Source organism: Primulina tabacum, chromosome 5 (genome assembly GCF_025594145.1).
Source record: "Primulina tabacum isolate GXHZ01 chromosome 5, ASM2559414v2, whole genome shotgun sequence".
Lineage (NCBI taxonomy): Eukaryota > Viridiplantae > Streptophyta > Magnoliopsida > Lamiales > Gesneriaceae > Primulina > Primulina tabacum.
Window position 1 is genome coordinate 11,645,405 of NC_134554.1, and position 27,736 is coordinate 11,673,140.

At 35.7% G+C, this 27,736-nt stretch overlaps 4 protein-coding genes and 2 long non-coding RNA genes across 7 annotated transcripts; 3 read left to right on the forward strand and 3 right to left on the reverse strand.

Moving 5' to 3' along the window:
- Positions 1-3,649: 3,649 nt before the first annotated feature.
- On the reverse strand, positions 3,650-10,763 carry LOC142546561 (putative polyamine oxidase 4). Of its 2 annotated transcripts, none has more exons than XM_075654337.1 (10): positions 10,279-10,763; positions 8,672-8,787; positions 8,482-8,570; positions 7,812-7,925; positions 7,385-7,472; positions 7,213-7,298; positions 7,014-7,116; positions 6,394-6,491; positions 4,769-5,198; positions 3,650-4,162 (listed from the first exon to the last, which is right to left on the reverse strand). In XM_075654337.1, the coding sequence occupies exons 1-10, from the start codon at positions 10,325-10,327 to the stop codon at positions 3,845-3,847; spliced, it is 1,491 nt and encodes a 496-aa protein (XP_075510452.1). In that variant the 5' UTR covers positions 10,328-10,763; the 3' UTR covers positions 3,650-3,844. The 2 variants fall into 2 exon arrangements, with proteins under 2 accessions (XP_075510452.1, XP_075510451.1); XM_075654336.1 differs by lacking the exon at positions 10,279-10,763 and adding an exon at positions 9,746-10,229.
- Positions 10,764-12,412: 1,649 nt separating this feature from the next.
- On the forward strand, positions 12,413-14,710 carry LOC142546564 (uncharacterized). Its single transcript, XR_012820479.1, has 3 exons — positions 12,413-12,531; positions 13,218-13,281; positions 14,564-14,710. It is a non-coding gene; the product is annotated as an uncharacterized LOC142546564 (long non-coding RNA).
- LOC142546563 (uncharacterized) lies at positions 14,339-18,793 on the reverse strand. Its single transcript, XM_075654338.1, has 8 exons — positions 18,500-18,793; positions 17,724-18,260; positions 16,341-17,624; positions 15,925-16,249; positions 15,474-15,735; positions 15,165-15,381; positions 14,717-15,084; positions 14,339-14,616 (listed from the first exon to the last, which is right to left on the reverse strand). The coding sequence occupies exons 1-8, from the start codon at positions 18,641-18,643 to the stop codon at positions 14,508-14,510; spliced, it is 3,246 nt and encodes a 1,081-aa protein (XP_075510453.1). The 5' UTR covers positions 18,644-18,793; the 3' UTR covers positions 14,339-14,507.
- Positions 18,794-21,559: 2,766 nt separating this feature from the next.
- On the forward strand, positions 21,560-23,269 carry LOC142544771 (uncharacterized). The gene is made up of 2 exons (XR_012820098.1): positions 21,560-22,087; positions 22,952-23,269. It is a non-coding gene; the product is annotated as an uncharacterized LOC142544771 (long non-coding RNA).
- A 322-nt stretch (positions 23,270-23,591) lies between these two features.
- On the forward strand, positions 23,592-26,230 carry LOC142546565 (uncharacterized protein At1g65710-like). Its single transcript, XM_075654339.1, has 2 exons — positions 23,592-24,864; positions 25,091-26,230. The coding sequence occupies exons 1-2, from the start codon at positions 23,851-23,853 to the stop codon at positions 25,961-25,963; spliced, it is 1,887 nt and encodes a 628-aa protein (XP_075510454.1). The 5' UTR covers positions 23,592-23,850; the 3' UTR covers positions 25,964-26,230.
- A 119-nt stretch (positions 26,231-26,349) lies between these two features.
- On the reverse strand, positions 26,350-27,403 carry LOC142546566 (NDR1/HIN1-like protein 6). The gene has a single exon (XM_075654342.1). It carries the CDS (start codon positions 27,356-27,358, stop codon positions 26,591-26,593), a length of 768 nt encoding a protein of 255 aa, XP_075510457.1. The 5' UTR covers positions 27,359-27,403; the 3' UTR covers positions 26,350-26,590.
- Between the last annotated feature and the right edge of the window lie 333 nt (positions 27,404-27,736).

A 27,736-nucleotide genomic window follows, 5' to 3' on the forward strand; every position in this document is an offset into this window, starting at 1 on the left:
GGACGCAAACATCAAAAGAGCTTGTAAGCTCAAGCTCAAGCTCAAGCTCAAGCTCGACATGTTTAGGTGGCTCGTCAGCTCGAACTTGGCTCATTTTTTGAATTGACAAATAAAAATATTAGTACTAATGTTAATGGAAGGAATTGGACATAAAAAATAGTTGAAAAAAAGATTAATTTACACCACATAGTCACAATCACATTTTTTTATCTTACTTGCATATCATTATACTAAAATGTTCTTTAAAACATAATAAATTAACAGAAATACATCAACTTATTCTTTTTTCCCCAAAAAATTTACATCACTAAGTCATATACACGTTGAGTAACTTTAAAAATTAGTTATCCTAAAATATTATATTAAATTGAATATAATGAATTTATATTGATTAAAAAATAAAATTTATTTGAAACACAACGAATGGAGTATTAAAGGAGTGAAATTATTGCAATGTTATTTATATGGTGATATCTGTGTATGACGAATATTGTTATCTGGATGTTGGATGTATTATTTTGGGATGTTCAATAATATAACTGAGTATGTTTTTTTAGTTGTTCTTTTTGTCGTTTTGGTTTTTATGATTGAATTTATATTTTTATGTCTGATTTAAAATTAGTTCATAGATATATTTAATTTTTAAGAAGCTCAAATCAAGCTCAATTCTATGCTTTACGAGCTCGAAAACGAGCCGAGCTCAAGCCAAGCTTGTTAAACATGATAAACGAGCTATTAATGAATCAAGCTCGAGCTCGGCTTGATTAACATCATAAACGAGTTTTTAACTACCCGAGCTCGAGCTTTTTTCGAAGTTAGTAATTTCAATACAAACCGAGCTCGAGCCTGATAATAGAAGCTCGAATCGAGCTCGAGCTCCTCAAAAAATTCTAAACGAACCAAGCTCAAGTCTGACACTATTTGGTTTGGTTTGAATTGTTTATATCCCTAGCACACACCAAACTATACGACACATAAGTCGAATCCGCATTAATATTAAGTTTCTGCCCCTATGAACCATGTGTTATCTTACTAATCTCAAGTCAAATCCTTCAACAGAGAATAAAAATCAGTTCAAAATTCCCTTACTTAAGAGTTGTCGAGTATTCGAAAAATAAACATCACAATCAAGAAAAGGAATATCACGATATGACTTTAAAATAGACCAAAATAGAGTGTTGTTCCAAACAGTCCTACTTATGTAGTTATGTACACAACCGCATGTTCCTTCAATATGAATACACAGCAAAATCTAATATAGATTTGAACCAATAAAAAACTCGTATAAGTACTGCCTCATCTAATGGTTAAATTTTTTGATACGAAAATCATGTCCGATCCGTCTCATGAGAAAGTATTATTTTTCATGTAAAAAATATTACTTTTATGAATCGATGCGATTCGTACATTTCACATGAGACATTTTTATTTGAACCGATTTGTGACCATTAAAGCCAGGTCCAATATTTTGTTCAAGAAGAAACGAAAAGGTCCAGTTATATATAAAAATTTCCAGGAAATTCATTTAAAGACTAGTTCAGCTGCATGATTCTCCGTTTTGATAATTTCCTCTTCACTTCCAACAAGTTTCCCATTCTGAAACGCATGAGCCATGACAAAAATAAGTATATTACTATTTTCTTTACCAACGTAGACCAACCTTATTATATACTGGGAAATTTCATTTAAATGAAAATTATACACATACCACAATAAAAAAATAAAATTATAAAAAAATCTCCAAATCGGTACTCCTACATATAAAAGTTTATTTGTGTTTTTACACATACTAAGAAATTAATTGGAAAATAAAATTTCACAAATACATTTTTTATTTTTTCCTTATTTAATTAATGTTTTAATATAATATAAAAAGTGTTGAAAATAACAAATAATATAATCAGGTTGGTAAAAAAATAGAAAAAATAATATTAAATAAAAATGATTGAAAAAATTTAATATTTATGTTAAAAACTGAAGATAAGAATTGTCATCTCCGGCTAAATAAAAAATGGATGAATATGCTAAAAACTAAGTGAATTAAACGAAGTAAAATTAATTAAATTCGCACAGCATTTTTGTTGTAGTTTTTTTTTTGTGAGGATTGATTCGAGAAAGCTCCTTCCAACTTCATTCTCCGCTTTTGCTCAAATTTCTTCAAGTGATTCCTTACATTTTTCCACAATCATTCGTCGTGGCATAACTTCCCTGACCACATATTTGGGGTTATTTCTTAAATAATATAAATTCCTTTTAAACTAATAGGCTTTTGACTGCTGAGCTTTTGCATTCGGATTTGTCCCTTGATTTTGGGTCCAACAAATACTCGTCACTGTAGCTCACTGTAGCCAATTTGGTCAGTAGACCAATTTGGCTATGCATAGAAGTTCAATCTTCCTCGCATATAGTTTTAGATCTCTAGGAAATTAGAAAATTCTATATCTACTTGCATTTAATGTGTTTGATGTTTTGTCCGAGGTACATCTAAAGATTGTACATTCCATTAATTCTCTTAGCTAACTCTAATTTCGGAATTTAGAATTTTGAGGGACTTGAATTCATTGTCTGCGAATCAACACTCTGATTTAAAGTTATTCATGCATGCTGGTTCATGAGTGATGATTCTTCATTCTTTGTTTGGCTCCACCATGGTAATCCTATGAGCATAAACTATCAAGTTTGCGGCCATTCTTTGAAATTTTGATGTTTTTACTTCTATATTGCAGAAATGGCCAATTCTCCGAATCTCAAGCCAAGACTCAACCTCTACCATTGCTTTTCAGAACACATATCATTAGCTCCAAGTATTCTACTGCTCAACTCGTTCACGAGGTTCGAGATATTGGTAGCAAATTGATCAAGCAAAAAGGGAACATCCCGAAGTAAACCTATTTTTCCACAAGCCATAATTTGGGCCATATATCATTTACACATGGAAGTGACTAAATAATCACACTTGGCAACATTTTTCCACAACAAAAATGTTCTTGTAATACTCAGCCGTCCCTATACACGATTTAGAGTATTTTTATCTTTTAATAATTTATAATATGCTATCATTGATAACTGATTTCGTTCCATCCTTACAAATCGTTTTCTTATGATGCTGGATATAATGATGATGAGCTTGGGTTTTAATATATTAGGATGGTTATTGTGTTGAGTTTATGATGTATGCAACATTTGTGACTGTAATATACATGTTTGATATATGAAGCATTGATATTTAGATATAGAAATAAAATGTTTGATTTGAGACAAACAATTAGTTGGTTGAGGTGATGATTTGATAGAACTTATGGTGGATATGTAAATGGTATTCAAGATCTAACGATAGAAGGTATTTGACAAAAAAGTTGAAAACAAGTAATGCGTTAACTATAATTTATGAAAATTCGAGCATGGAGCACCAGAAACTGGGTGCCTGTACCTTCAAGGAGTGAAAAATTCGAGCACTGAGCGTCTCAGCACCTGGAATGCGGCACCTCAATGCCCGTCAATGAATAGCGGAGCACCTCTAAGGAAACATGACCGGCACAGACCGGCTCCTTAGCGCCTCAGACCAGGCGCTGAAAATGCGACTTTAACACTTAAAAATCCAGGGTTTCAGATTTTTTAAGCCATTTCTTCACTTCTTAGAACAAAGACTGAGAGAGAAACGAAGGCTTCTCAATTTCTTCCACAAATTACGTACAAATCATCCAAAACAAGGATAATTGAAGGCATAGACATAATCTATGCAGAAAACTCTCCCTGGGTATGTGAATTGTTCATAAAATTCTTGCTTTATACTTGTGTATTCAAGGGTCGCTAGTGTTTATCATGAATTACTTCAGATAAAAGCTCATAATCTTGAGATAAGGAGCGGACGAGTAGCTTCGACACTTTCCTCCTCCGAGAAAGCGACAAGGGGAATCCTTTCTAAACCTCCAAGCCTCTCCATTAAATGCCTTTGACAATTTTCAGCAGCCATAATCCCGGCAGAGTACGCCCCATGTACTGAACCTTGATGATCAATGCTCACCGCTTCGCCTCCAAAGAAAAGATTGCCAACTGTTGCACGAAGACGATCATATATATCTTCCGAATTCCCAACTGCATCATAAGAGTAACATCCTAGAGTATTTGGGTCTGTTCCCCAGCGTGATACGAGATACTGGACCTGTGACAAGACGAGTAAATAGCTATGTCAAAGAAAACGGAGCAACTGGTCTCGATAATAAGTAAAAAAGAAGAAAAAGTAAATGAAATAACAATTGCATTATGTTCATGCAACAAAAGTTATCTGCCATATTCAATGCAACGAATTCAAATGGAAACAACAAATTTCAATCCTCTCGGGTCCTCCAATCCTGCAAGAATAACATTAAACTTGGAGGAACCCAACTGGTATTAATGTTTAAGAGGATAGCATGATTTGTCCACTCTTTCGATACAAAGAAATCTGTGGCAAACTCTTCTCCAGCTCATATTTGAATCATCAAAATATCACATCTCTCTAGCTTAACGTTATGGCATGAGGCCCCACAAAACATGTTTCTCTAGGGCCTCGTGAGGAATGAGGAGAGAGGCCTACCAGAGGTAGTGGTCATAGACAGCTTTAGTAAGGTGAAGGTTATAGTTAAGCCATCGTCATCTGGAACCACTTTTATTTATGAGTGAGATAAATTATATAGATTAAAATTACAAATACTGCAAAAAAAGCCCCAGAGCTATGAAACATGGTCCAAATAATATATCCAGATAATTAGCAAATTGATAATCTTACAGGTTCAGTTGCATCAGGAAACATGCGCTTCAGCTGTAACATTACAAAATCTGCAGCAGCCTCATCTGACAATTTCTCCAGGTCAAATGCGAGGGCTCCAGCTGCCATAAAGACAAGGACAGGGTGACCAGTTGCCTTGTGAAGGTTGAGAAAATAACCACATGAATAAGAAGTCGGTGCAACAATGCCCAAGAATTCCACATTCGGCCAAAACACGTGGTCAAAACTTAGTGCAATCTTATTCTCATTTCCTATTCCAAGATCTGCTATTGCAGAGAGTTTCCACTCAGGTAGCTTAGGCTCAAACTCAATTAAGTTGGATTTTAGAATCCCAAGAGGCACAGTGATTATTGCAGCATCGGCAACAAAGTTCCTTCCATCTTCGACAGTGACCACAACCTTATTATACCCATTGATAATCCTTTTAACCCTGCATTTCATGATTAAAGACATGAACAAAAGATCAAAAGAAACGAGAAAAGAAAACTGTGAATGAATGAATTAGACCTTGAGGTGAATTATAGCTAAACTACGACCAGAATATGTGTCACGCCCCGAGCCCGGGTCCGTGGCTGCGTGACTGCACAATGGGCCTCTATAGCAACTACTTCGTATTCGTCCTCGCTTTTACGAAAATGATTAATCCAAGTTGCTATAGAAGTTCATTGTAAGCCATTATAAACTCATTTTAAATATTTCATTTTTAAGATGTGGGACAAGGGTATCACAATCACCCCTCCTTCAGAACGCGACGTCCTCGTCGTGGCCTGACCCCGTGATCCACCAACGCCGAGAATCTAGAGGTGGCTCCTACAGGTTCAAGAGGTGGCTCCCGTCATGTAGCACTTTGCCTTGCAGGTTCAAGAGGTGGCTCCCATGCACGTAGCACTTTGCCCCGCATAGCACTTATTTCTCGGTGTTCCATGCCCGTGACCGGCTCTGATACCATTCTGTCACGCCCCGAGCCCGGGCCCGTGGCTGCGTGACTGCACAATGGGCCTCTATAGCAACTACTAGTATTCGTCCTCGCTTTTACGAAAATGATTAATCCAAGTTACTGTAGAAGTTCATTGTAAGCCATTATAAACTCATTTTAAATATTTCATTTTTAAGATGTGGGACAAGGATATCACAATATGGATAAATTTTAAATTATCTTTTTAAGTCAACCACATTAAGCAGAAAATTCCTGACACAATTGGGTTAAGCGAAGCTTGCTAAAAGCTCGCATATGAAAATCAATATGAGTGACGAGTGATCCAAACCATCCTATCCTTCACCATGAAGCACCACCTTCTTACTTACACAAACAATTTAACTATAAAATATTGGCCCGGTGTACTGCATCTTGTTATCATGCATCTTTCTTTCGCTTTCGTTCTCAAAAAATAAAGGTAACACCAAATAATATACAGCAACACATGAGTTTTCTTTTACGTAAACAGACATTACTTTGCACTTCTATCTTCTTAGACAGTCCAACCTTAATAATTTAGCTCCTTACTATCTGAATATTTAAAGGTATTTCATGCTTGATCAAGCAATTTTAGGTGGTAATAATGTCATTGACAAATAGGTGCTTTGTTTGACTGATTCTACACCATTCAGTTTATGAGCAAGCATACCGGTGATTTAGGCGTATGTCAATATCTCTTGACAGGGCCTTTATCACTGGGTCGTATCCTTGAACCATAAGCCCGTGACCACCAGAAAGTACTTCCTCCTGAAAAGCAGAATAGCAACAACTACATAAGCAAACTGCAATGATACAGATGGTAGTTGCTCCTGACCTGGACAAGCCCATTCAACCAAATATGTATCAAGGTTTCCGAGCATACTTCTTACAGAAACTTACATTACCTTCTGAACTATAATATTTCAAAAATTACTCATAATCATAAAAAAATATAGCAGCAAAATTAAGATGAAATTAGCCAGAAAAATAAAGTGTACTCATAATCAAAAAAAGATCTAGCAGCAAAATTAAGATGAAATTAGACAGAAAATATAAGTGTCTAAAATACAGAAATTTGGTGAAAAGTGTAGGTCAACATCTTTGAAAAAACGTCTGTCTAGGAAAATATAGGTATCGACAAATAATTTTTAATGTTCAGAATTGGCAGTAACAAAATAAACAGTATATATGCATATAACCACTTCTGCAGAAACACAATCACTTTGAACAATCAATAAATCAAATTAAAAGCCATGATCAAATTGAAATCAAAGAAGAATAGAAACTTACCTGATCCCAGGTTTTCAAAGATATCATATCAGCATCTGCAGCAAACCAAGCCTCCATTCTACATAAGTACCATTGCAATACTTCATGCGCAAGGCCTTTTAGTCTAGTGGCACACAAGTAACAGTGTTGAGCACCCATTTCATGTCTTGAAGATTAATCTGAAGAGTAAATAATAGTCTTATATAATTATATCATATACCTCAACTCTGGATGCCTATCCAACACGATCGATATTGCTTGCCTAACAGACATGTCATTGCTATGTTCTTTCCTCACTTTATCGGTCTAGAATTCACAAAAAAGGAAAAAGAATATACTTGTTTGTTATAGAGAACAATAAGTGCATAAAAAATCAAAAGTTCAGAATCTACCTCCTCAAGAATTTTCTTAAATGTGTCTCCAACTTCAATAACTGTATTTTGAGGAACTTGATGACCATTCCCGTCAAAGAGTGCATAACTGTAGGGAACAAATCAAGGTCATTACTAGGAAATTGTGACAAAAAAATGATGAATAATTCTCAACAGAAAAAAACATACTACTGGTGCAAACATGAAATGAAGATTGTAGAATCAATTCACCAACGTCAAATGAGAAAAAAAAACAAATAGTGCTCACAGATGCATTAACTGGAATAATGAAACACATTTGTCAAATCAACAGCCATCTCAAGTTAACTTATCAAATCAAATATGGTTGACATGGCAAGAGTCATTTCAAGTTTTCGGCCAAAGTTATAAATATTCTACCTAAATAAGCAGTTATATTTAGTAGTAAAACTGTAGAGCAACTTCATACCTTTCCAAATCGTGGTCATAAAGAATTGAGTCCTCACCACTTGTCCGATACAATTTAAGGCCCAAACGCCGTATAATTGGGGACAGAGGATTCTCATTGCAGACTCCATGTAACCTAAGTATATTTTGAGCAAAAGTAGAAACAACTCAAAAAATATTACAATTAACAAATGCAAGTCCTGAATACCAGGTAAATTTATATTATATATTTGGCCTTACTAGGTATATTTTAAATTTTTTAAAAATTCTAGATCCTATTGTTCTTTTTTCTGACTGCATTAGCAAGAGGAATGACTTTATGAACCAGTATTTTGTACCCTAAAAAACTTACGAGTCCATAGTTTCTGAAGTTTCAGAAACTTTAAAAATAAATTTAACACCAGCTAAGGTAATGAAATATACAACTGTTGGCATTATGGAAGCGAAACATACTCTACAACTATCACACTTATCTTTATGACACTCAATAGAAAGGGAAATCTGGAAATTAATGAAGGATTTTACTTTGGAATTTAATGCATTAGAAAGGACGAACTTCAATTTCTTTTTTCGCCTGTTCTATCCTATTCCTTTGAAACAGGTAGGGCTTCAGCGTGAATGTTGACGAGGTAAACACATAGGCAAAAGAATCAACAAAGAAAACTCTAAAAGAAAATAAAACTTTCACTTGCCAGGAAGCACCCATGTCAATAGGGTAACCAAATGAGTAATCGGTGAAAATACGGCCGCCAATTCTATCTTGTGACTCCAACAAAGTCACCTAAAATAAAGATTGCCTCCACGTGAATAGAGAAAGCTAAAAAAAATTGGATGTTCCACTGTTAGAAAAAGATATTTTTACTCAAAACTTGGATATTGTACCTTAATACATGCATTGTGAAGCATGCGCGCTGCAGCAACCCCTGATATACCCCCACCAATGACAATGACTGAAGGCAGTGGACTTTGCTGCGTCTCAGCATAAGAAATATATGTACCTAATCACAAGATAAAAGTGGATAAAACAGCTTCTCGACACTGGAACCACATCAATTCCTCTCTGCTAACTTCATAGCATTAATTTTTGAAAGAAAATACCACAGCCAACAGTTGCATGGCAGCTAGCTCTTACTGACAACCCATACGGCCATACCCCAGGCTACTACTTTGTCACAGAGAGGATTGTCAGCAAGGTATGATTACCACTAGAATCAGGAAAATAAAAAGCATGCATACAAAAAACTGGTCATCTTCACATAATTCAAAACCTACAAAGAATGCCACCTGAAGCACAGACAATGCATGAACCAAAAGAACGGTAAGAAATTAGTTGAAATGCAAGATTTAAAAAAAATATAGTCCGTTCTGATTTATCCTCAAAAGTAAACATAAAAATATTATCTGATTGTCATTCTATTTTTCCAAACCATATTTCCACCTCATTTTCACATTTCCCACAAAATTCTTTTAATTCAACTTTTCCTTGATTCCCAAAAATCGTCAATTATAACTATAGTGTATTCCAATTCTCAAACTGAAGGGTATTAAAATAATTTTATTACACCTACAACGCTGTTGGAAAATTTCTTTATTAATCAGTTGACAGTTTATGTTAGCGTAAATCAATAGTTATGTAAGATGTTCATGCTGATACACGGCATCAAATTGGGTTGTCGATCAGTCTTTTGTGTAAGATTGGTTGGAAGAATTTCTTAATCTTATCATTCAATTGTACAATTTAAATTTATGGAAAAATAATAATTAACAACTTGTGAATAATTTTGAAAGAGAGTAGGCATCTATGACAAAAAAAAATCATCCTAAAATAATGCCAAACACCCATCTTATTTCCAAAAAACAACAGGAGGCAGTTACAAATGAACTGATTAATGAATCAGAAGAATAAAGAATAACTAGCTTTCTATTTTTCAGTGCACAATTAAGAGTCTTATTCACCATGAGGTTGAAATTCTTTCTTGCGCAAGCCACCATTAAGAATAAGATACATAAAAAAAGAATCAACGGCGTTACTTTATTCTACCACCAAATCAATTTAATACAACATACAGAATATCCATCCCGAATAGTTACAAAAAAATGTCTGGCCTGGCCCCATTGACAGCTCTACAAAAGCAACAGTGTGGTCCTGACTAAATGACGCGCAAGGACCAGTAAGGGTAAGGCCAAAATTGCTATAAAAGAGACCTAAATTAGCAGAAAAACCGAGGACCAAACGTGAACAACTTTCAGAACAATATATTTATCTCAAAAAATCCTTCAGAAGAGCATTAGCGATAAAATTAAAAAATAAAAAAGAAACATATCAATGATAGCGGAATCCAACAGAGATCGTTTAGATAGACCTTTTTACCAAAGCAGAAAATTACCAATCATCAGCACCGATTAAAAGCAACATAAACAACAATTTGTACAGAAAAAATCAATAATAGCACAAACAAACACAAATTAAAAAGAGATTCGACACTAACCGTCGTAAAACTCATCTGCGATCAAACCATCACCATAGCCGAGCCCCATTATCCAAAAATCGACAGGATTTATCACCACTAGTCCTCCCAAACTCAGTAATTCCAATCGAAAGCAAAAAACGAGCAAGGGTCAAAATCTAATCTGATCTTCGAAAAAAAAACGAAAAATTACGGTTGTATAGGAATAGGAAAATTGGATATCAATTGCGAGGAATGGTAAAGAAGGAAAAGCATAAGGCCGGCAATGATGCGGCAGAGGTTGGAAGAAAAAAGCAGCTTATCCTCAAAACAGATCATAATCACAGCATTCACAATAACTTCGATCCGATTCGACGATGATTTTCCGTAGCGTGTATCGATTCCCCGTCAATCCAACCGATCGAATTCCCCTCGGTTGCATAGATCGATCCCCGATCTCAAATCCTAACAATCTCTCTTTTTCCTCTGCTTCTTCGGGGATTCGATTCAATTCAATTCAATTCAATTCATTTCATTTATAGGTCGAAATAAGAATATGCATGAATCCTTTATTTTAGTATTTGGGGGCAACATGGGGATTTCCCAATAAGATAGTGGCACAGTGGAGTCGGCAGATTTATAAAAATTTGGTCAATTATTTTTTTAGGAAAATGACGAGAATCTTTCATTTAAATTTATAATAAATTGTATGTAGGGCTCGCACCCCACGCACCAGTGCAACAATTATGAATGTGAGTTACAGTCTCCAACGAGAGTAGACTCTTTTGGGTTTTGTGCACTCCCTTGTTCCAATCATCCTAACATCCAATACATGAGGCTGATTTCAAAGTAAAAAAAAAAAAAAGAAAAACTTATGTGAATTAGTAGGCCCGACAAAAGTTGTTTTTGAATTTGCAAATGTGTGGATATGTTTATAAAAATGTAAGTTTTTTACTTTTGATGTAATACAATATGTCTCAGTTTAAAATATCAAAGTTGAGTTTACAAGTTTGCTAGAGCAGTCACTCTAATCCGTTCAATTACTATGACGGCTCTTGCTTAATAAGATAGAATAGATTTGCGGTGGGAAAATTTATTTGAAATTTTCCTTATTGGAGTGTTATATTGTCGTGCTCGCTAGGAAGTCCAAATCGATTTGAATTGCGTCCCTTTTGGGTATATTTTAAGAGGGCGGGGCGGCTCTTGTGGACCGTGGTTTTCTTCTATAAAAGGGTAGGGAAAATTAGTATATAATTTATATTTTTTTATTAAATTAATGATTACGATATAAAAATAATAATTTCGTAAATAAAATATATAAGAAACGAGCCGCAATAAAAGTGAATCTAACAATTATCAGTTTTTCAATTAAATATTAAAAAATATAAAAAAGAAACAAATTAAAGCTCAATTAAAATTAACCAGCCTCGGCCCCTTGAAAATTAAAATCAGGACCCACCCCATTATAATTTTTTAATCTCTTTAATAAACTCAAAACATTGATAATAACGGTTTATTTCATCCTACCCATATGGGTATTGTAATCATGATAGGATGGACGACCTAAAATTTGTCCACGCATATATGAGATCCATTTTTTTAAAAAAAATTTCATGTGTGACAAAATATTACCCATTGAAATGAAGTGAAGATAGTACTCATAGGTAGGATCTCATTGACTACGTATAACCAACCATCATCCAAAAAAAGCTCATTTTACCTCTTTTTTCAACTTGGGGGAAAAAGTCGCCATCTAGATTTTTTTTAGTACAGTCACCTAGCAGTTTGATTCTCATTTTGGGACAAAAACTATTTTTCACATTTTCACATCTAATATAGTTAATTAACTAAATTGTTAAAAATCATTACGTACATCAAACACATATACATTGTGTACTGGAGCAGAGTAAAATAAGATATTTAACGAATTAAAAAATCTCTCACATTTTATTGTTTTAAATAGAAGGTGCTAACTTTTCAAATAATAAAACAAAAACAAAAAGTTTTTATAAAATAAAAGGTGCTAACATTTCGAATTAATTTTTTTTTTTTTTGAAAGGTGGTTAGAGGGTTTTAATTAAAAAGTGCTAAGTGAATAATAAATAAATTAAAAGATGGTAGAGACTTTTAAATAAAAGGTGTTATATATGTGAGTAATTGGACTCGAACTTAGGGATCAAACGAGTTGCGGGGCGAGAACGGGAAGTGAATTCAACTTGACACTCTTGAAAACAGAGAGACGTGTTATTAGATAACTTAGCCCCCACTTACTTTTTTGCATCTCTATTTGGTAAGGTAATTCCATGAAGGAATCAGTTCTAAATCTTCTGCCTCAATGTTGGTATCAGGAAACCGTGTTTCATACCCATGAACACCTTGTGTCTATTGCGGTTATTGTCATTTGCCATTTTTTTTTGGGGTGGGGGCGGGTGATTTAGCAAATCATTTTGAATTGCTTTGTCTCTGGATTTGATTTTCTGAATTTGGGAATGATTATGTTTTTAGTTTTGAATTGGTAACTTTGTTGCATAATAGTTGTTTCATTAGCTTCTGTTTCAGCTGCATTCTAGTCTTCCTGACAGATTTTTTTGCTTTTGGATGAACTCAACTGTGTCTTTTTTGGTAGACTAGAAGCGGTTTTCGTGTGTTTTTTTGAATGTATTTGTGTGTGTTCCTAGGATAATTAGTTAGTTATAATAGTTGCTTATGTCATGCATGTACCAATGCCACTTTCTGTCTTTACAATTTTAAGGGGTTCCGGAAGGGAAAGATTGCTGAGTAAATTTGTTGAGAATGAGTGTGAAAAAGTAGACAGACTCGTGGAACTCCTGTAAGCTAGCGGTGATTTTTCTTGTCTAGGCTTCTGAAGTGGAATACCAATTCAGTTTCCCCATTGAATATTAATTATTACATTAAGAAACTTAATGACACCACTGTAGCTGGTGTTATTTTTACACCCTTATTCTCTTCGGAATTTGTAGATATTCCAACAGAGTGACGGAGGAGACTGTACGTCTTAACGAGCTTGTACTGGATGATTTTGAGGTTAATCCAGTTCTTTTTTAACCAGTATCATTTTTCATGAGTTAAACACAATTAAACAATACCATTGAATCTATTCTAACGTTAATAATGATGGCAGATTTTCGAGGAAGAGAAGTATAACCAGGGATGGCAATGAGACGGGGCGCGGGCGGGTTTGCCATTCCCATCCCCGTCCCCTAATTATATCCCCACTCTCATTCCCGCACCCATCCCCAGATCTACCTAATCGGGGAATCCCCATCCCCGAACCCGCGGAGATAAAATCCCCGTCTCCGTCCCCGAACCCGTTTGAAATACCCGAATATATTATTGTATTTAATATATATTACTGTATATATATATATATATATATATATGTTATCGGGGCAGGTTTGGGAAGGTTTGGTATGGGGATAGGATTCCCAAACCCGTCCCAATATATTTCGGGGATTTTTAAAAATCCCCGAACCCGAAACCAAACCCATTAACATATTCCCGAACCCGTCTCATTTCGGATTTTCCCCGCGGAGCCCCGAAACCGCGGGAAAAATTGTCATCCCTAAGTATAACCAAAAGCTAGACTCTGGACTGTATACACTTCAGGTGTCTAGCTCTCCTCGTACTTTATTGTATTAGCAATCAAACTTTCTGTTCTTAATTACCGTGGTTATGTGACCATCTAAAAAAAAATTCAGATAACCAAATCCGACGTTGCACTAGCTAGATTGAATGGATTGGATTTAAAGTTTTTGATGGCCTACTTTACATAACTTGAAAATTTTAGCTTGGTTCTCCCCGACATTGATGGTATAATCCTCGATACAATTTCTCAATTTATCAACCAACAGTACTTTATGAAATATTAATTGTGAAATTTAATATAAACTTTAAATAATAACTCGAATCTCAGTAACAATTGAAGAAAGGATACAAGAGGTTAATCTTACGATAAGATATTATCAATAAGAAAAGGTAAAAAATTCAATTGCGCCAAAGTTTTGATTCATAGAATCCATAACTATGTCTTTCTGATAATAATTTGAACTAATATTATTGTTGATTTGTTATTACAATCTCTCTTTCTTGTCAAAAGTTTGACTGCAATAAATCTTTAAAGGAAAGTTGATACAAGTCCCATACATAGCGTTTTAAATTGGCATTCGTTATCTTGATGCCAAATCCAAAATAAATCGAGTTCCAATTTCATTCACATTAAAATTTGTCAGATTAACATCCATATTCATTCTTCAATGCTCCCCCAGATTGATAGCTGATAGTTTCTTGGCTAAATCATGATTTGCAGGAGAGCTTCCAAAGTCTGCATCCATAGCCCATGTCATCGGAAGCGTCAACTCCCTGGAATCGAAACCACGAAAATAAACATCAAAACAAAGTACCAAAGCGGAAACAGCCAGCCTTGCGGAGAACGCCAGAGGAAAGAGAGAAACTTGCTCACCCTTCAACTCTCTTGCGGAAGCAACGGTTGATGCGATTCAGAGTGTAGTTTCCAATCACAAGATCGAGTTTCTTCGACAGTTTCGGTATCTCGGTTTTTGGTAAAACATCCCATATCTTGATGACTTGAGTCTCCGTCGAATGATCATCCTGAAGGATGTCTGTGGTCCATATCAGTTTTAATTGCCCCTTTACTCCATAGAGCTGCATTAACTGTGAAGAAGCTCCATCCATGTTACAAAAAGTATCGTCCTTGCTCGTTTTACGCCAGCCATTTGACAGCTTCACCACCAGAGAGATCACTTCTTCATGGATCCCTGTTCGTCGAAGTTTTTTCATGGTATCTTTGAATTCAGTGCTGAATTGAACCTGGGACGAACGAAAGGTTTATAATCAAGTTCAAGATTAGTCGAGGCCGAGGTTCTAACGGATGGCGTTATGGCAAGTACCTTCCACTTAGACGTTTCGAAGAGAACGGAATTCATATCAAACAGTGAATTCATCTGGCCAAGCTCGATCAGAGCATTGCTAATTGCAAGAGCCAAGCTCATGTTATCACAAGCATTGTAAAAGCAACCGCGGCGTTTGGCATCAAGGACCAACTTTTTCCAAATAGAGCCGCTGTTTGACAAGGTGGCACCATTCCCTAATATCCAGAGGCAGAACCTGTAAACATACGTGTGCAAAAACATGGAATTATTTGGTCAAAAAACAGGAATAATGAATCCAATAATTAGCTCCGGTAGAGTATATGTTACTTGGCTCGGGTCAGTGCTACGTTGGCCCGTTGGCAATTCGATAGAAAGCCCACAGATCCATTCCCATTGCAACGAACAGTGGAGATTATTATAATGTCTTCTTCGCCACCCTGAAAACCATCAACAGAACGCACATTGACCGAAAATTCGTCATTCACGTTCGTGCTGTAACTGTTTCCTAGTCTCTTTTCAATTGCGGCAACTTGAGCCTTGTATGGTGATATGCAACCAACACGAACTTTTTTCTTTAATGCAATCGATTCTATGAAAAAAGAAGTAAAGCTGGTGAGGATTCATGTCTATATATATCGGAGAAAGACAATGGAGAATTTGATTTGAAGAAACACTTTTTCTTTTTTAAGTTCGGCGATATTGTCTGATGCCAATGTAACGAAAACTCTAGTTATTATTTCTTTTATTCCAGATAGGAATTTAATATCAAGAATAATACCTTTATAAAGTTGGGACAAAATCTCAACCAACACGGAGACCTCCACCATATTTCTCCTGCTATGCTTATCATCAAAATTTTCCCTTCCCTGTTTCACATCTATGAAGGAGTAAGAGCCAAACATTTTTGCTTTGAGGTATGACCGAGCAAAAGATCTTTGTAAGACATTTCTTCCGTCAATTAGTTGTTTGTTGTAGAACTCCATATTTGGAAACAAGCTTATCGAAGGATCCATCCTATACTGCACGTTGAGAAGGTGCTTGCCTTGTCCCAAAATCACAAGTCTCTCGAACAAACTCCTTCCAAACACGGCTCTCTCGCAAAGCTACCAAATATCCAAGAAAAAGTGTTACATACAGAAATGAAATCTTAAGGATGACACGATCAGTAAAGAAAGCAAATTTGATTTCAAAAACCTTGCTTTGAACCATTGCTGGAAGTTGTTTCTCATCCCCAACAAGAATAGCATGGTGTAGACCAGGTAATTGTAATGGAATAGAGGATTCACATTCTTTGAGCTGTGCAGCTTCATCAATAATCACTAACTGGAATGGTGCCATCCCTTCTGTCTGCAATTTGGCTGAACTTGAGGCAGTGCAGAAAACTAAACAAGCATTTTGTAAACAAAAGTTCCGAATTTGACCATAATCAAAGAAATTTGGGACCGAAAAAGTTGCAGCAAGGATTTTCATTACTGCCACACACTGCATCACTTTGCTATCACTGGTGACATCAATATGAACCGGCAATCTTTGAATTTTTCGCAGCATATCGAGAACAATGATCATGTTGTTTACTACTTCAAATGGAAGACATGAAGTAGGCATATGGGTGTACAGCCCTGTTATGCAATGCACTAGCTGCTGTCTTAACGTGTTGAATATTTTCGTGAAAAATTCCTCAAATGTCAACAAAACGTTCTCTTCTGTCGCGACCGTTTTGTCCTCCTGTTCACCACCCGTGGGTAGACCACTTGACTGAGGCGGCTTCTTTTCCTTCGAATTTTCCTTCTTCTCCTTTAGCTCACGAGTGATTAACTCTTTCCAGAAGTTTCTTTTTGGTGTTCCATTCCAACTTTCATGATTTATTTCATTTTCAATCTCATTTATCTCCTCCTGATCCACACCAGTATTGGACTCATCCTTATCTTCATCTATTTCTTTTGCTTGGTATCGTTTATACTGGCCTTGGGGATCTTCAAGTAAGCCTATCATTGATTCTAAACTACCTTTCCATCCAGTTAAAGGGGTAAAACAATGAGCTAAAACAAATACACGGTGATCAAGAAAAAAATCATAAAGGTCATCTTGATCAAGAATATTCATTCTCTTCTTATTACCAAACAGAACTACATCACCCAATCCATAAGTATCGTATTTTAGCGTCCCGCTTAGCAAACTCATCAAACGCTTTGCAACCCCTAGCACGGCAACATTAGTTGGAGCACAAGTCAATGTCCTACATTTCATCCTTAAAAGGGAAACTACTAAAACAGAAATAGTCTTCGTTTTTCCAGTTCCTGGAGGACCCCATATTAGCTTCACAGTATTTTCATGCAGACATTTTGTGGTGGTAATGCAATTCAAAACAGCAGCCTTTTGGGAGTCCCCAAGTCCCATAGAGTCGATGGAGTCCATTGAATCAGAACTATGAGGGCGCCCAATTTTGTTAGAAGAACAAAGATTACAATCTCCTTTCGACTGTACATGATACCAACAAAATTATAATAAATAACATTTTAGCAGCATATATTATATTGTAGCATAAAAACAAAGAAAAAACAGTTACTAAATTCTTACAGATGGATCAACTCTAAGCACAGAGTTGATCATGCTCATATTTCCTCCATCCCTGTCAGCATGCAAAGCTTTCCATATCCGCATATTAGTCGTCAAGTTTGTGAGATGAACAATAAAAAGTTTATCCACCTTGTCTCCCTTTTCCTCGTATTCTTTTTCAAAAACTATAGGTTTGGAAGATAGGACTTTGATCTTAACTGAATCCTCACTCTTGCCTTCAACTAAAGCGATAAGATATGGCCTTTTAGGCCTATTTAAGTCATCAAAACATTTCGGTTTTACGTCTGTCAAGGCCATTAAATCTCCAAACTCAGGTTCATACAATCCTGGACCTGATTTCCATGTCAACTTATAGAACAGGTTCTTCGGGGGCTTGAAATATTTCCGTTTTTTGACATCGAAAACTTCACAAGCTGGTGCATGACTTAGAGTCGTAAAATTCGAGCGCAAATCTGCATGCGTTTCTTCTATAAGTGGATAGACGAATGACTTCAGGTAGTGATCTGCTGATAAGAATGTGTCCGGGATTCGATTAACCTGCCGAAGAATTTACAAATCATTAGCAACGGCAAGAATCTTGAATCCCACAAAATCAAAACCCCCTGCACTACGAAAAATATCAAATTTCATGTACTATATTTGGGCTTCACCCCGCAAAACAAACACCACCACCTTTGTCATTAGACAACATATACATGCCTCAAAATCAGAATAAAAACAAACAAACAAACAAATCATGGATAAAATCTATATGCATAAGGTTGGGAACGTGAAACCTTATTCCTGTAAAGATCTTTGTTCATAATATCTGCTATCGACCAAGAAAAAACAAGTTCGATCAACCCTTGTCCTTTATCTTCCTTTTCCTTAATCACATTCTTCATCATATTCCCTTTTCCTCTTCTTCTAGTCCCTTCCATGATAAACGTAAATCCGAGAAAACCCACCGCTTCTTTCACAGTTTTTTCCTCTAGGGAGAATAGGAATGTGCAAAAATGGGATGGAGCGGAGAATACCGAGGGGCTGACCAGTTGAAGTTGACGCTTGGCTAGTAAGCTAAATGCTGGCTATGGAAGCAGAGGCGGATTGTACTGGCCAATTTTTTTTAAAAAAAATTTATACGTGAATTTTGTATAATTTTGGAATGACATGATATTAATTCAGATAGATCAATTTAAAATATTAAAAAATTTTAAAATTTAAAATTTTAGCTCGGGCGGAGTCATATTTGTGACTCTGCGACTGTATAGAAGAATCGACGAGACTGTACTTCATGTTGTGCATTCAAATGGGAGAGGAAGCCAGAAAGGCGCTACAAAGTTGGGGAGTTGAAGGGGTGAAAGATTTACGGTGTGTTTGGCAACCAGGATTTATGAAGATTTCATGGGGTTTGGAATTGGATTTGAAAATTCAAGTATTTGAAATTTCATTTGGTGTTTGGTTTAAAATTTAAAAATGGTATTTACAAATTCATTTCTTGTTTGGAGAAAAAATGATTCGAATTTGAAATTTTAAAATTTTACTAAGCTACCCTTAGAAATCATATAAACATAAATAACTCGAAGAAGTTTAGAAATTAATAATTCTTCTCTATTATTTGTATTTGTAAATTCAAAAATTAATTATTATTTATTAATCATTGTGCACATAAAATAATAATTAAAAAATCATCGAACAACTTCAAACTTTAACATGAAATTAATTATTAAACGTAAAAGAGGCTTTGATAATTACTATAATTTTTATTATATTAATCAGTAAATAACACAAGAAAGTTATAAAATTTAAACGAAATTTTCAACTTCTAAAAAAGTTAAAAGGAAAAAAAATCTAACCATGTAGAAACTTTTGGTGAATAATAATGTGTTGATGAGAATGATGTGTAATGTGTTGGACAAAAAAGTAATCGTATGTTTTTAAAATCCAAATCAGATCAAATCTTATCAAATTTGATGGGATTTGGATATACTTATTGAAATCCCACGAAATCCTATTAAATTTTAAACAAATCCGAATCTTTTTTTTGAATTATCTTGTCAAACAGTAAAAATAGGATTTTGAAATCCAAATCCCATGAAATCATCCCAAATCCTGGTTGTCAAACACACTGTCAGGATTTATATAATTAAAGGGTTTATTATTCTGTTTAACATAAATTGTAAAAATATTATAGAGTTTATGTGTATTAAATTTGAATGTTGTAACATTTGGCTCAATACGCAGTGAAATAATATAACACAAATAAATAAATAGTTAAACTAAAATAACTCATAACTAATTGTGCACAAGTATTTAAACTTATGCGGTGTCTCAGTACAAAATAATCACTAAAAAACATCTTTTAGTTCACAAAAACCAATCATTAATATGAGTGTCAAAAGCAGACACGACTCACCAACCCGACACGGTTCAAACAAAAAAAAATCAGATTTGGATTTGAGGTTTTCGGATTCGGGTCAGATCGAGGTAGACTCAACAGTTGACCCGAAAAAAATAATCGGGTTGTATTGGGTTCCGGTCAACTCGGGTTGACCCGAAAATTTTTATTTTTATTTTAAAAAATATAATAAATAAATATTACTTATATTTTTATATATTATATGTCTGAAAAAATATTTATTATATACTTATATCATAAATTTTTATAATTTATCAAAGAGAACAATAAACTAAAATATATTTTCAAACAAAAGAAGAAGATATATTTAATAGTTAAATAACATTAATTCCTCCTACACACAACAATATACATACACATAAATAAAAATAAAATATATTTAATTCTTATGTAAGTTAAAAAAGGCGAGAAACTTTTTAAAAAATTTGAAAAAGATATATAAAAAATAAAGAAACGTGAATAAAATGGAATGAAAGATGTTGATAATGTAATTTTTAAATTGGAGGTGAGAATGGATTTAATCATATAGTTGAAAGTGTAGTTTTGAATTTGATCTTTTTGCTTTTTACAACGGAAATGGGTGTGTATTTTCCTAAGTTAGATATGTAATTTGATGTTATTGATACATTGACGAACCAAATCAGTCGATATATAATAGATAAAGTGTAGTTTTGAGTTTGATCTCTTTGCTTTTTAACAATAAAAATCGATGTGTATCTTTCTGTGTTAGATATGTAATTTGATGTTATTGCTACATTGACGGACTAAATAAATTAATATATAATAGATGAAGTGTAGTTCTGATTTTGATCTCTTTGTCTTTTAACAATAGAAACCTAATAAGTCAATAAATATGACTCGAGTTAATATATAGTAATAGATAATATAATACAAATTTTTTTTTAAAAAAAACAGTAAATATAGCAGTAAATTTATAAATAAAAATTGGTCAACCAAAATAAGTGTTGTGAATAAGATAATAAAAAGAATATTTGAATAATAGAGTAAAATGTGAGCTAAAAGTATTATTTTTTATCGTGAATATCGGTAGGTTGACCTTTTTTATATATAAAGATTCGTGAGACCGTCTCACAAGAGACATATTCTTACCATCTAGAGGCAGGCCAGTAGCGGAGGGGATATGGAAGGAATCATCCCTCCGATTCAAAACATTTTGGAGTAATTTTTCCGAACTCGGGACTTAGTCACTATGGTTGCTGGAGTTTGACTTTTTAAAGCCTTTAAAAAGCTTATTTTTTTATGGATATAAAGAACATGAAAGTATGGACAGATAGAAATTAACTTAAAGCTCAGGAACATGTGGTTATCTTCTGAAAACTTTTTCCTGAAAATATATAATGAATTGGAGATACGGGTTTCCTTGTCATATTTTTCAGGTTCATATTTTCTGCTGTAGATCTCGTGTGATTTAAAATTTTAAAAAATAATATTTTGTATAAGAATATAATATAGTAATAGTAAAATTATTCCTCGGAATGATAAGCTGAATTAAGATAATTATTGTTTAAGGACATGTGAAAACTTATTGAAATATATTTTTGATTAAGGTTCAAACATTATAATATTTTTTGTTAATGTTGGAATGAAAACAATCGAGAAAACATATCAAACTCTGCCTTTGGTTAGTTTAACAGACCCCTTTTTTAAGTAAAACTTTTTGAGCAAATTACATTTGTATTCGAACTCGCCAATGATTGTAGTAAGTGTTGGCCTTTAGGTGATGATTATTAATTGGTTGATAAATAACGTGGATTGAAATTTTTTTGGTGCAGAGGGGGCACCAGAATTCCTTGGAAATGATGCCAATGTTTTTCATGTTGATGATATTGGGAGGGATCAGGCATCCTGTGATTTGTGCATCACTAGGGGTTGCTTACAGTGTTTCACGCATTTGCTATTTCAAAGGCTATTCCACCGGTGATCCACAAAAATGTCTTTCATTTGGGTTCGTTTCTTTCATCAATTTCTCTTTGATCGGTATTCAGAACTTATGATTGATGGTATTGCATTCCAAATATGAAGATATATCTTTTCTTTATTCATGATATGTATAACTATTGGATCTTTGTTGGCAATTCTGTCATGCTTTACTTCAATTATGTTTAATATGCATATTGTGAGTAGAAAAAGAACATAAATCTTAATCTCTTTTTTAACAATCTAATTCATATCCATGAGGTCCGAACGGATTTTCTTCTTATTATGATATTCTTTGTTCTTTAGGATTTTTATTTTGTACATGATGTAGAAAAAATCGAGTCCATTCCCTTTTCCATGATGATGTTTGCGTGGTGCATGATATTCCTGTATTACTATAAGTCAATGTGTTCACAATCTGATCAATTTCCTTTCTTCAGTGTTGATAGAAATAGACTTATGGTGGATGAGTTTTCAGGAATCACGATGAACTGATCGATTTGTTTTGGAACAGGGTGGAGCCTAGGCTAAGTAGTAACTCTAGTCAGTGTTGGGCTTCAACTACGTTAGTTTATATTATTTGAGCTCGACTGCATGTCCTTGTTGGTTGCACCACACTTTGTTTCTGAGTTTTATATATGCATGTCGACCTTAATCATTCAAAGTGCCACATTATGGCTTGCGGAGAAGTGCAGTTCTAGTCTAGGCATGATCCATTAGAGAAACAGGATTGTTGTGTGCCTCTAAAGGTTCCAAGGCACTTGTGTGCATTGTTATAAGAATATGATGCCAATGATTAGCTTACCCTTCATTATATCATCATGTGTGTTTTATAAGCATTAATTTCTCTCATTTTTACCAAGATGACAATTGATGATTTTTCTGTGCGCAGGAAATACGGATTCTTGGCTGTGCTGGGGCTCATGCTTTGCGCAATTTCGTGTGGCGTGCATTTACTCACTGCATGATCAAGGATCTGCTCAAGGAAGATGATACTGTTACATATATGGCATTTTACAATTGTTTTGTTTCATACTATAGTTGAAACTTTTTTGCTTCTGTGAGCAAATAGTTTGGTGGTAGTATATTTATATAAAATAAACGAAGCTAGAATGATTTATGAATGCCTGTTCATTTTCATTCTCAGTAAGGGCAATATATAGATACTTTCTAGTGTATCCCTTGATGCATCTAAGTACTCACTTCATGACATCCATGCCTCTCTATTTAGCTATATAAACCAATCGAACAAATTCATGAATTTTTCGAGCTGACTCGATTACGAATGGATTCATAATTGAAATGTTCAAACTTAAGCTGCCTTCAATATATTTGTTACCAAACGAATCAGATATGAGTTAACTGAACCATATAAATTTTGACGTGATGTGGAAATTGGAATAAAGTATTTTAATTAATTAACTTAATGATGCTTATGAAATTTAAACAAAATTTCAAAGATTAAAAGAAAACATTATGGTAAAAAGAAAAGAAATCTGAGTCACGTGGCGTACTGAAATTGCAGTATGTGGTCCTAAATTAAATATTTTTCGGACAGAAAGAAGACATAATTTAAATATAACGGCTCGCCCGCTCGCACCCCCTTGCCAAAATTTGAATTGGCTCTCTCTCCACAAAAAAGTTGAATTCGATGGAATTCTCGAACAGTGTACCTCTTTTTCTCCCTCTGAGCCTCTCTCATTCCCATTCTTTCCCAACCGTTTAATCTCCCGTTCCCGATCTATTTTTGTGAATAATTGCGTCGTTTTCATCCCGGCCATCTGTGTAAAAATGGGTAGTTGTTTGAGCAAGAAGAGAGTTTGTGTTTCATCATCATCTTCTTCCTCTATTGCGCATTCAAACCAGCCTGAAAGGTTCAAATCTAATACCCAATTGGAGAAGAACAAGGTAGAAGAAGAAACGGTGAAGAACGAAATTTTCATCATCAAACATAGGCAAAGCCGTGACAGATCTTTACAGAGTGATGCAGAAGGGAAGCGAGATGCAGAGAACGGTGAAGAATCGGGCGAAAAGTGTCGTAGTGTGAGTGGCAATTCTGGTGCGGGTAATGTAGTTGAGATTACTTCTGGAAGAGGAGGGGTGAGGACTTCCAGTTGTACGAAGGAAGAGCTGGACGCCATTTTGATACAGTGCGGCAGGCTCAGCCGGAGCTCCTCCACGGGGAAGGCGTATCTCTCTGAAAGTTGTGGGAAGAAGTACTCTGGATCGAAGAGAAGTTTTGATTTCGACGCTGAGAGCGGTGGGGTTGAGGGTAATGGTGCTGACGATGATGGAGATGAGCGTGATGGTGTGGCAGGCCCAGGGAGTGAGAGCCGTCGCCACCGCCACCGGAGTCGTCAGCCTAGTGGCCGGCGGAGGACACCCAGTAGGGAGAGGGAAAGGCGGGTGAGCAAATCTCCTGGTCGGAGATCTGAATCTCCAGCTCCTACCGGGGGGGCTAATTCATGCCCCGCCATTTCTGGTTCCAAGCCGGCGAAGATGGTCTCTGTACCCGCCACCGAGAAGAGCGGTAATAGATGCGCGGAACCCAATTTAGCTATGACCGTTAAAAGGATTCAAGTGAAGAGAAATGCTGGTGGGGATGGGGCCGTGGCTTCGAGAACCGCATCATCTCCTCGTACTCAATCCCCTGCAAGAATAAAGGCTTCAAACGAGAATCAGAATGTGAATCCTGGACAAGTCCAGCAGCCCTTGCCACTCAGCCGAAGCAATTCGAGGAAGGCGGAAATTTCCCCTTACAGGAAAAATCCCCTTGGTGAGATTGACACCAACATTGTATTGCAGGTGAGCCTTTGTTTTAGTACCAAGTTGTTTGAAACTGTCTTGCATTTTTCCTAGTAAACGTTTTTCAGTGTAATATCAAGTAGCAGTATCTGTTTAGCGAGTTTCTTGAAGCGGACTTAGGCAAGACAAGATTTTTACAACTAAACTATATGAGAACATTGCAATTAACATAACAAATCTTCAGAAATACGTTGCATGCATGTCTATAACTCGATCCATCTCGCAGACTCCTCAACGGAAGCAAAATGCTGACACCAACCAAGGGCCAGCTGAGAACAACTTGAAAGGCAGCAACCCGACAAATTCAAACTGCAAAACCAAAAACGAAACACAGGTGAATGTGATTGCTTCCGCAACTGAGGGTCTTCAACCTTTCCATTCGGTGATTAGAAGCAGATCGTCTCGTTTATCCAGAGAACTAGATATCGACCCCGAAACCTTGTCAAATCCTGTTGTAACATCCTACACTTCACTATTGCTAGAAGACATCCAAAATTTCCATCAAAAGAACGCCCCTCCAGTGGCCTTTTCTCTCCCTCCCTGTGTGACTAAAGCCTGCTCTATTCTTGAAGCAGTTGCTGATCTCAACTCCACCACCAGTTCCAATTTCTCCAGTACATTCTCCGAGGATCGGCAAAGAAATCCTGTGACTGAGCAGTTCAGTAAATGCAATGAAACCAACAATCCCCTTTCAAGAGGGGGGAGCCCTCTCATGGAATCTGAGGTGGCAGTCAATAATGATTTGATGGATCCTACCTTTCATAAATATGTTACAGTAGGGAGAGGTGCAGTAGATGTCGATGAATTTGAACAGCAAGAATCCTCGGGCAGCAACAGCATTACCGGTCGGCAAAACTGGATATCTCCTTCTAGTTTGGAGCCTAATTCGGTTGACTCTACTGATCGTTGGGCATCTTCAAGGTCCGTTAAGAGACAGCGTGAAGTGAGGCATGCCGTGTCTGATTTGGGTCGAGATTCTAATGATTCTGGAAAAGGAACAAGCTCGAAGAAGAGGGAACCTGATAGTCAACGGTCCGGGATTGGACGTAGCAGGATTGGGTCCAGAGGAGCTCAAAAGGCAGCTGCTGCTGCAACCTAAACGTGGGATTGTGAAGTTTTATATCATTGTGTTTGTATTGATTGTTGCAAACTTGCAACCCTGCGCTGTATTTTTTAGTTTCACCATATCTTTCTCTAGTTAAAGCTTGATTATCAATTTCAACCAATTGTTTCTTTGCATAATGCCCAGTTCAAATATTTTTGAAGTGTTGGATTTTATATTTTTGAAAAACTAGCCAGTTTGACAATAAAGTAATTTTTGGAATATCGTATATCCAATTCGAATAAAAAAAATCAATCCAAGTTTAAAAGAATATTACTAACTTTGATAAGTATTTGCAAATTATGTTGATTCATTATTGCATCAATGTTTAGGCAGTAATTGTAACATAAGAAAAAACATAAATTTATGAAATAAAACTATCCTAGAGATCCAACAGTCGATTATTATTATTATTATTATTTATTAGCTTACTACAAGAGAGCATACGTTCCATTATTCCATGCATGTACACCATAAATTAAAAAAATACAACTCATATTTGCACCATCAGAAATCATAGTATTCAAAATTTTTCAAGAAATTATATATCATACAAATAATTTTAAAAAATATATATTTATTCATGGAAATATATTAGTCAAATGATAAATAATGAATTAAATACTAAACTCTGAATCTGAATTTGCAACTACTATCTCTAATTCTGATCACTTCACCTTCCCCGATACTGTGAACATCCCCCCTGCACTTCACCAAGAACTTCAATTTCATGAGCTTCAATCTCCCAAGCTTCAGCCTCACGGGAACTTTGGCCCGAAGATTCAAAGGGACGCTACCACTCTGCTGTGCAGCCTGCAACGACTGCAGCAAAGCCGTGGCATTATCAGTTTGCCCCGCCAGAGTCAGGCTGAGCACGGTGGTGTTGCGGTGGCCTTGGTAAAACTCCGGCAGCGAACCTTCACACAGTTTTGTTCCTGTATACCAGACACTCAAATGGCTTCCACCCACGTAATATATGCCTATCTTTTTGTTCGGATTTATTGAGGTGATGTTGACGTTAAACGAAGAGGACAAGCTGTTGCTATTGGTGAGATTAAACTGGGTTATTCTCATGGAATCAACTGAATATTTGGGTAGTTTTGGTTGGAAAACAAAGAATATGATTGCAGCCAAAATTCCAAGGAGTATGAGAAGGATTAGCAGAAGGGATATGGTCCAACAAAGGCACTTTTTGAAGCAACTGCGCCTTCTTCTTGGTGGTTTTGAAGGAGAATAGGGGATTGTTCGGCTGAGAGGCGGCGGATATTGCCTCTCGGGATCACCACCGTCGGACCGGAAAGACCCTCGGGATACCAGCGGGGTGGTGGCTTTATTGGACGGCGCGACCGCATCGGAATCGTGGAGTGGATGGACTCTTTGATGATCGGCCATTGTGTTTGAGAGGAGAGAGCTAGCAAACTCGATAGATTTATACAGAACAGAGTGGCGGTCTGTTTTTATTTATAGAAAATACTTTTTAAAAAAACAAACACACACAAAATAATTTTACATCTTCCGAAAAGCAGGTGGAGCCTGGAATTCGATTCTACTCGGATTAGAATTTTAAAATCTAAAATTCTTTAATATTTTAAATAAATTGATCTATTCGAGCTAATATCTTTTAAATTTTTTTGGACCAAGCCCGGGTGAAAGTTAATGTGAGTATGTATGTGGCTCCGCCCCTGCCGACATGATCGCTAATTTTATTTTAAATTTTCACACATCTCTAAAAAACTATGTCACATTTTAATATCATATACATCAATAAAA

What these genes read in the sequence shown, in the direction of transcription:
- LOC142546561 (XM_075654336.1), bottom strand. Translation starts at nt 9,797, where the DNA reads ATGTATCTTATTCTTAATGGTGGCTTGCGCAAGAAAGAATTTCAACCT. An exon ending in TTCACAATGCATGTATTAAG is followed by an intron (nt 8,571 to 8,671) that starts GTACAATATCCA and finishes TCTTTATTTTAG; the next exon opens with GTGACTTTGTTGGAGTCACA. An exon ending in ATTGACATGGGTGCTTCCTG is followed by an intron (nt 7,926 to 8,481) that starts GCAAGTGAAAGT and finishes AAATATACTTAG; the next exon opens with GTTACATGGAGTCTGCAATG.
- LOC142546563 (XM_075654338.1), bottom strand. Translation starts at nt 18,643, where the DNA reads ATGGAAGGGACTAGAAGAAGAGGAAAAGGGAATATGATGAAGAATGTG. An exon ending in TTTGTCCCAACTTTATAAAG is followed by an intron (nt 15,736 to 15,924) that starts GTATTATTCTTG and finishes CTTTTTTCATAG; the next exon opens with AATCGATTGCATTAAAGAAA. An exon ending in TTCCGCAAGAGAGTTGAAGG is followed by an intron (nt 14,617 to 14,716) that starts GTGAGCAAGTTT and finishes TTTCGATTCCAG; the next exon opens with GGAGTTGACGCTTCCGATGA.
- LOC142546565 (XM_075654339.1), top strand. Translation starts at nt 23,851, where the DNA reads ATGGGTAGTTGTTTGAGCAAGAAGAGAGTTTGTGTTTCATCATCATCT. An exon ending in ACACCAACATTGTATTGCAG is followed by an intron (nt 24,865 to 25,090) that starts GTGAGCCTTTGT and finishes TCCATCTCGCAG; the next exon opens with ACTCCTCAACGGAAGCAAAA.
- LOC142546566 (XM_075654342.1), bottom strand. Translation starts at nt 27,358, where the DNA reads ATGGCCGATCATCAAAGAGTCCATCCACTCCACGATTCCGATGCGGTC.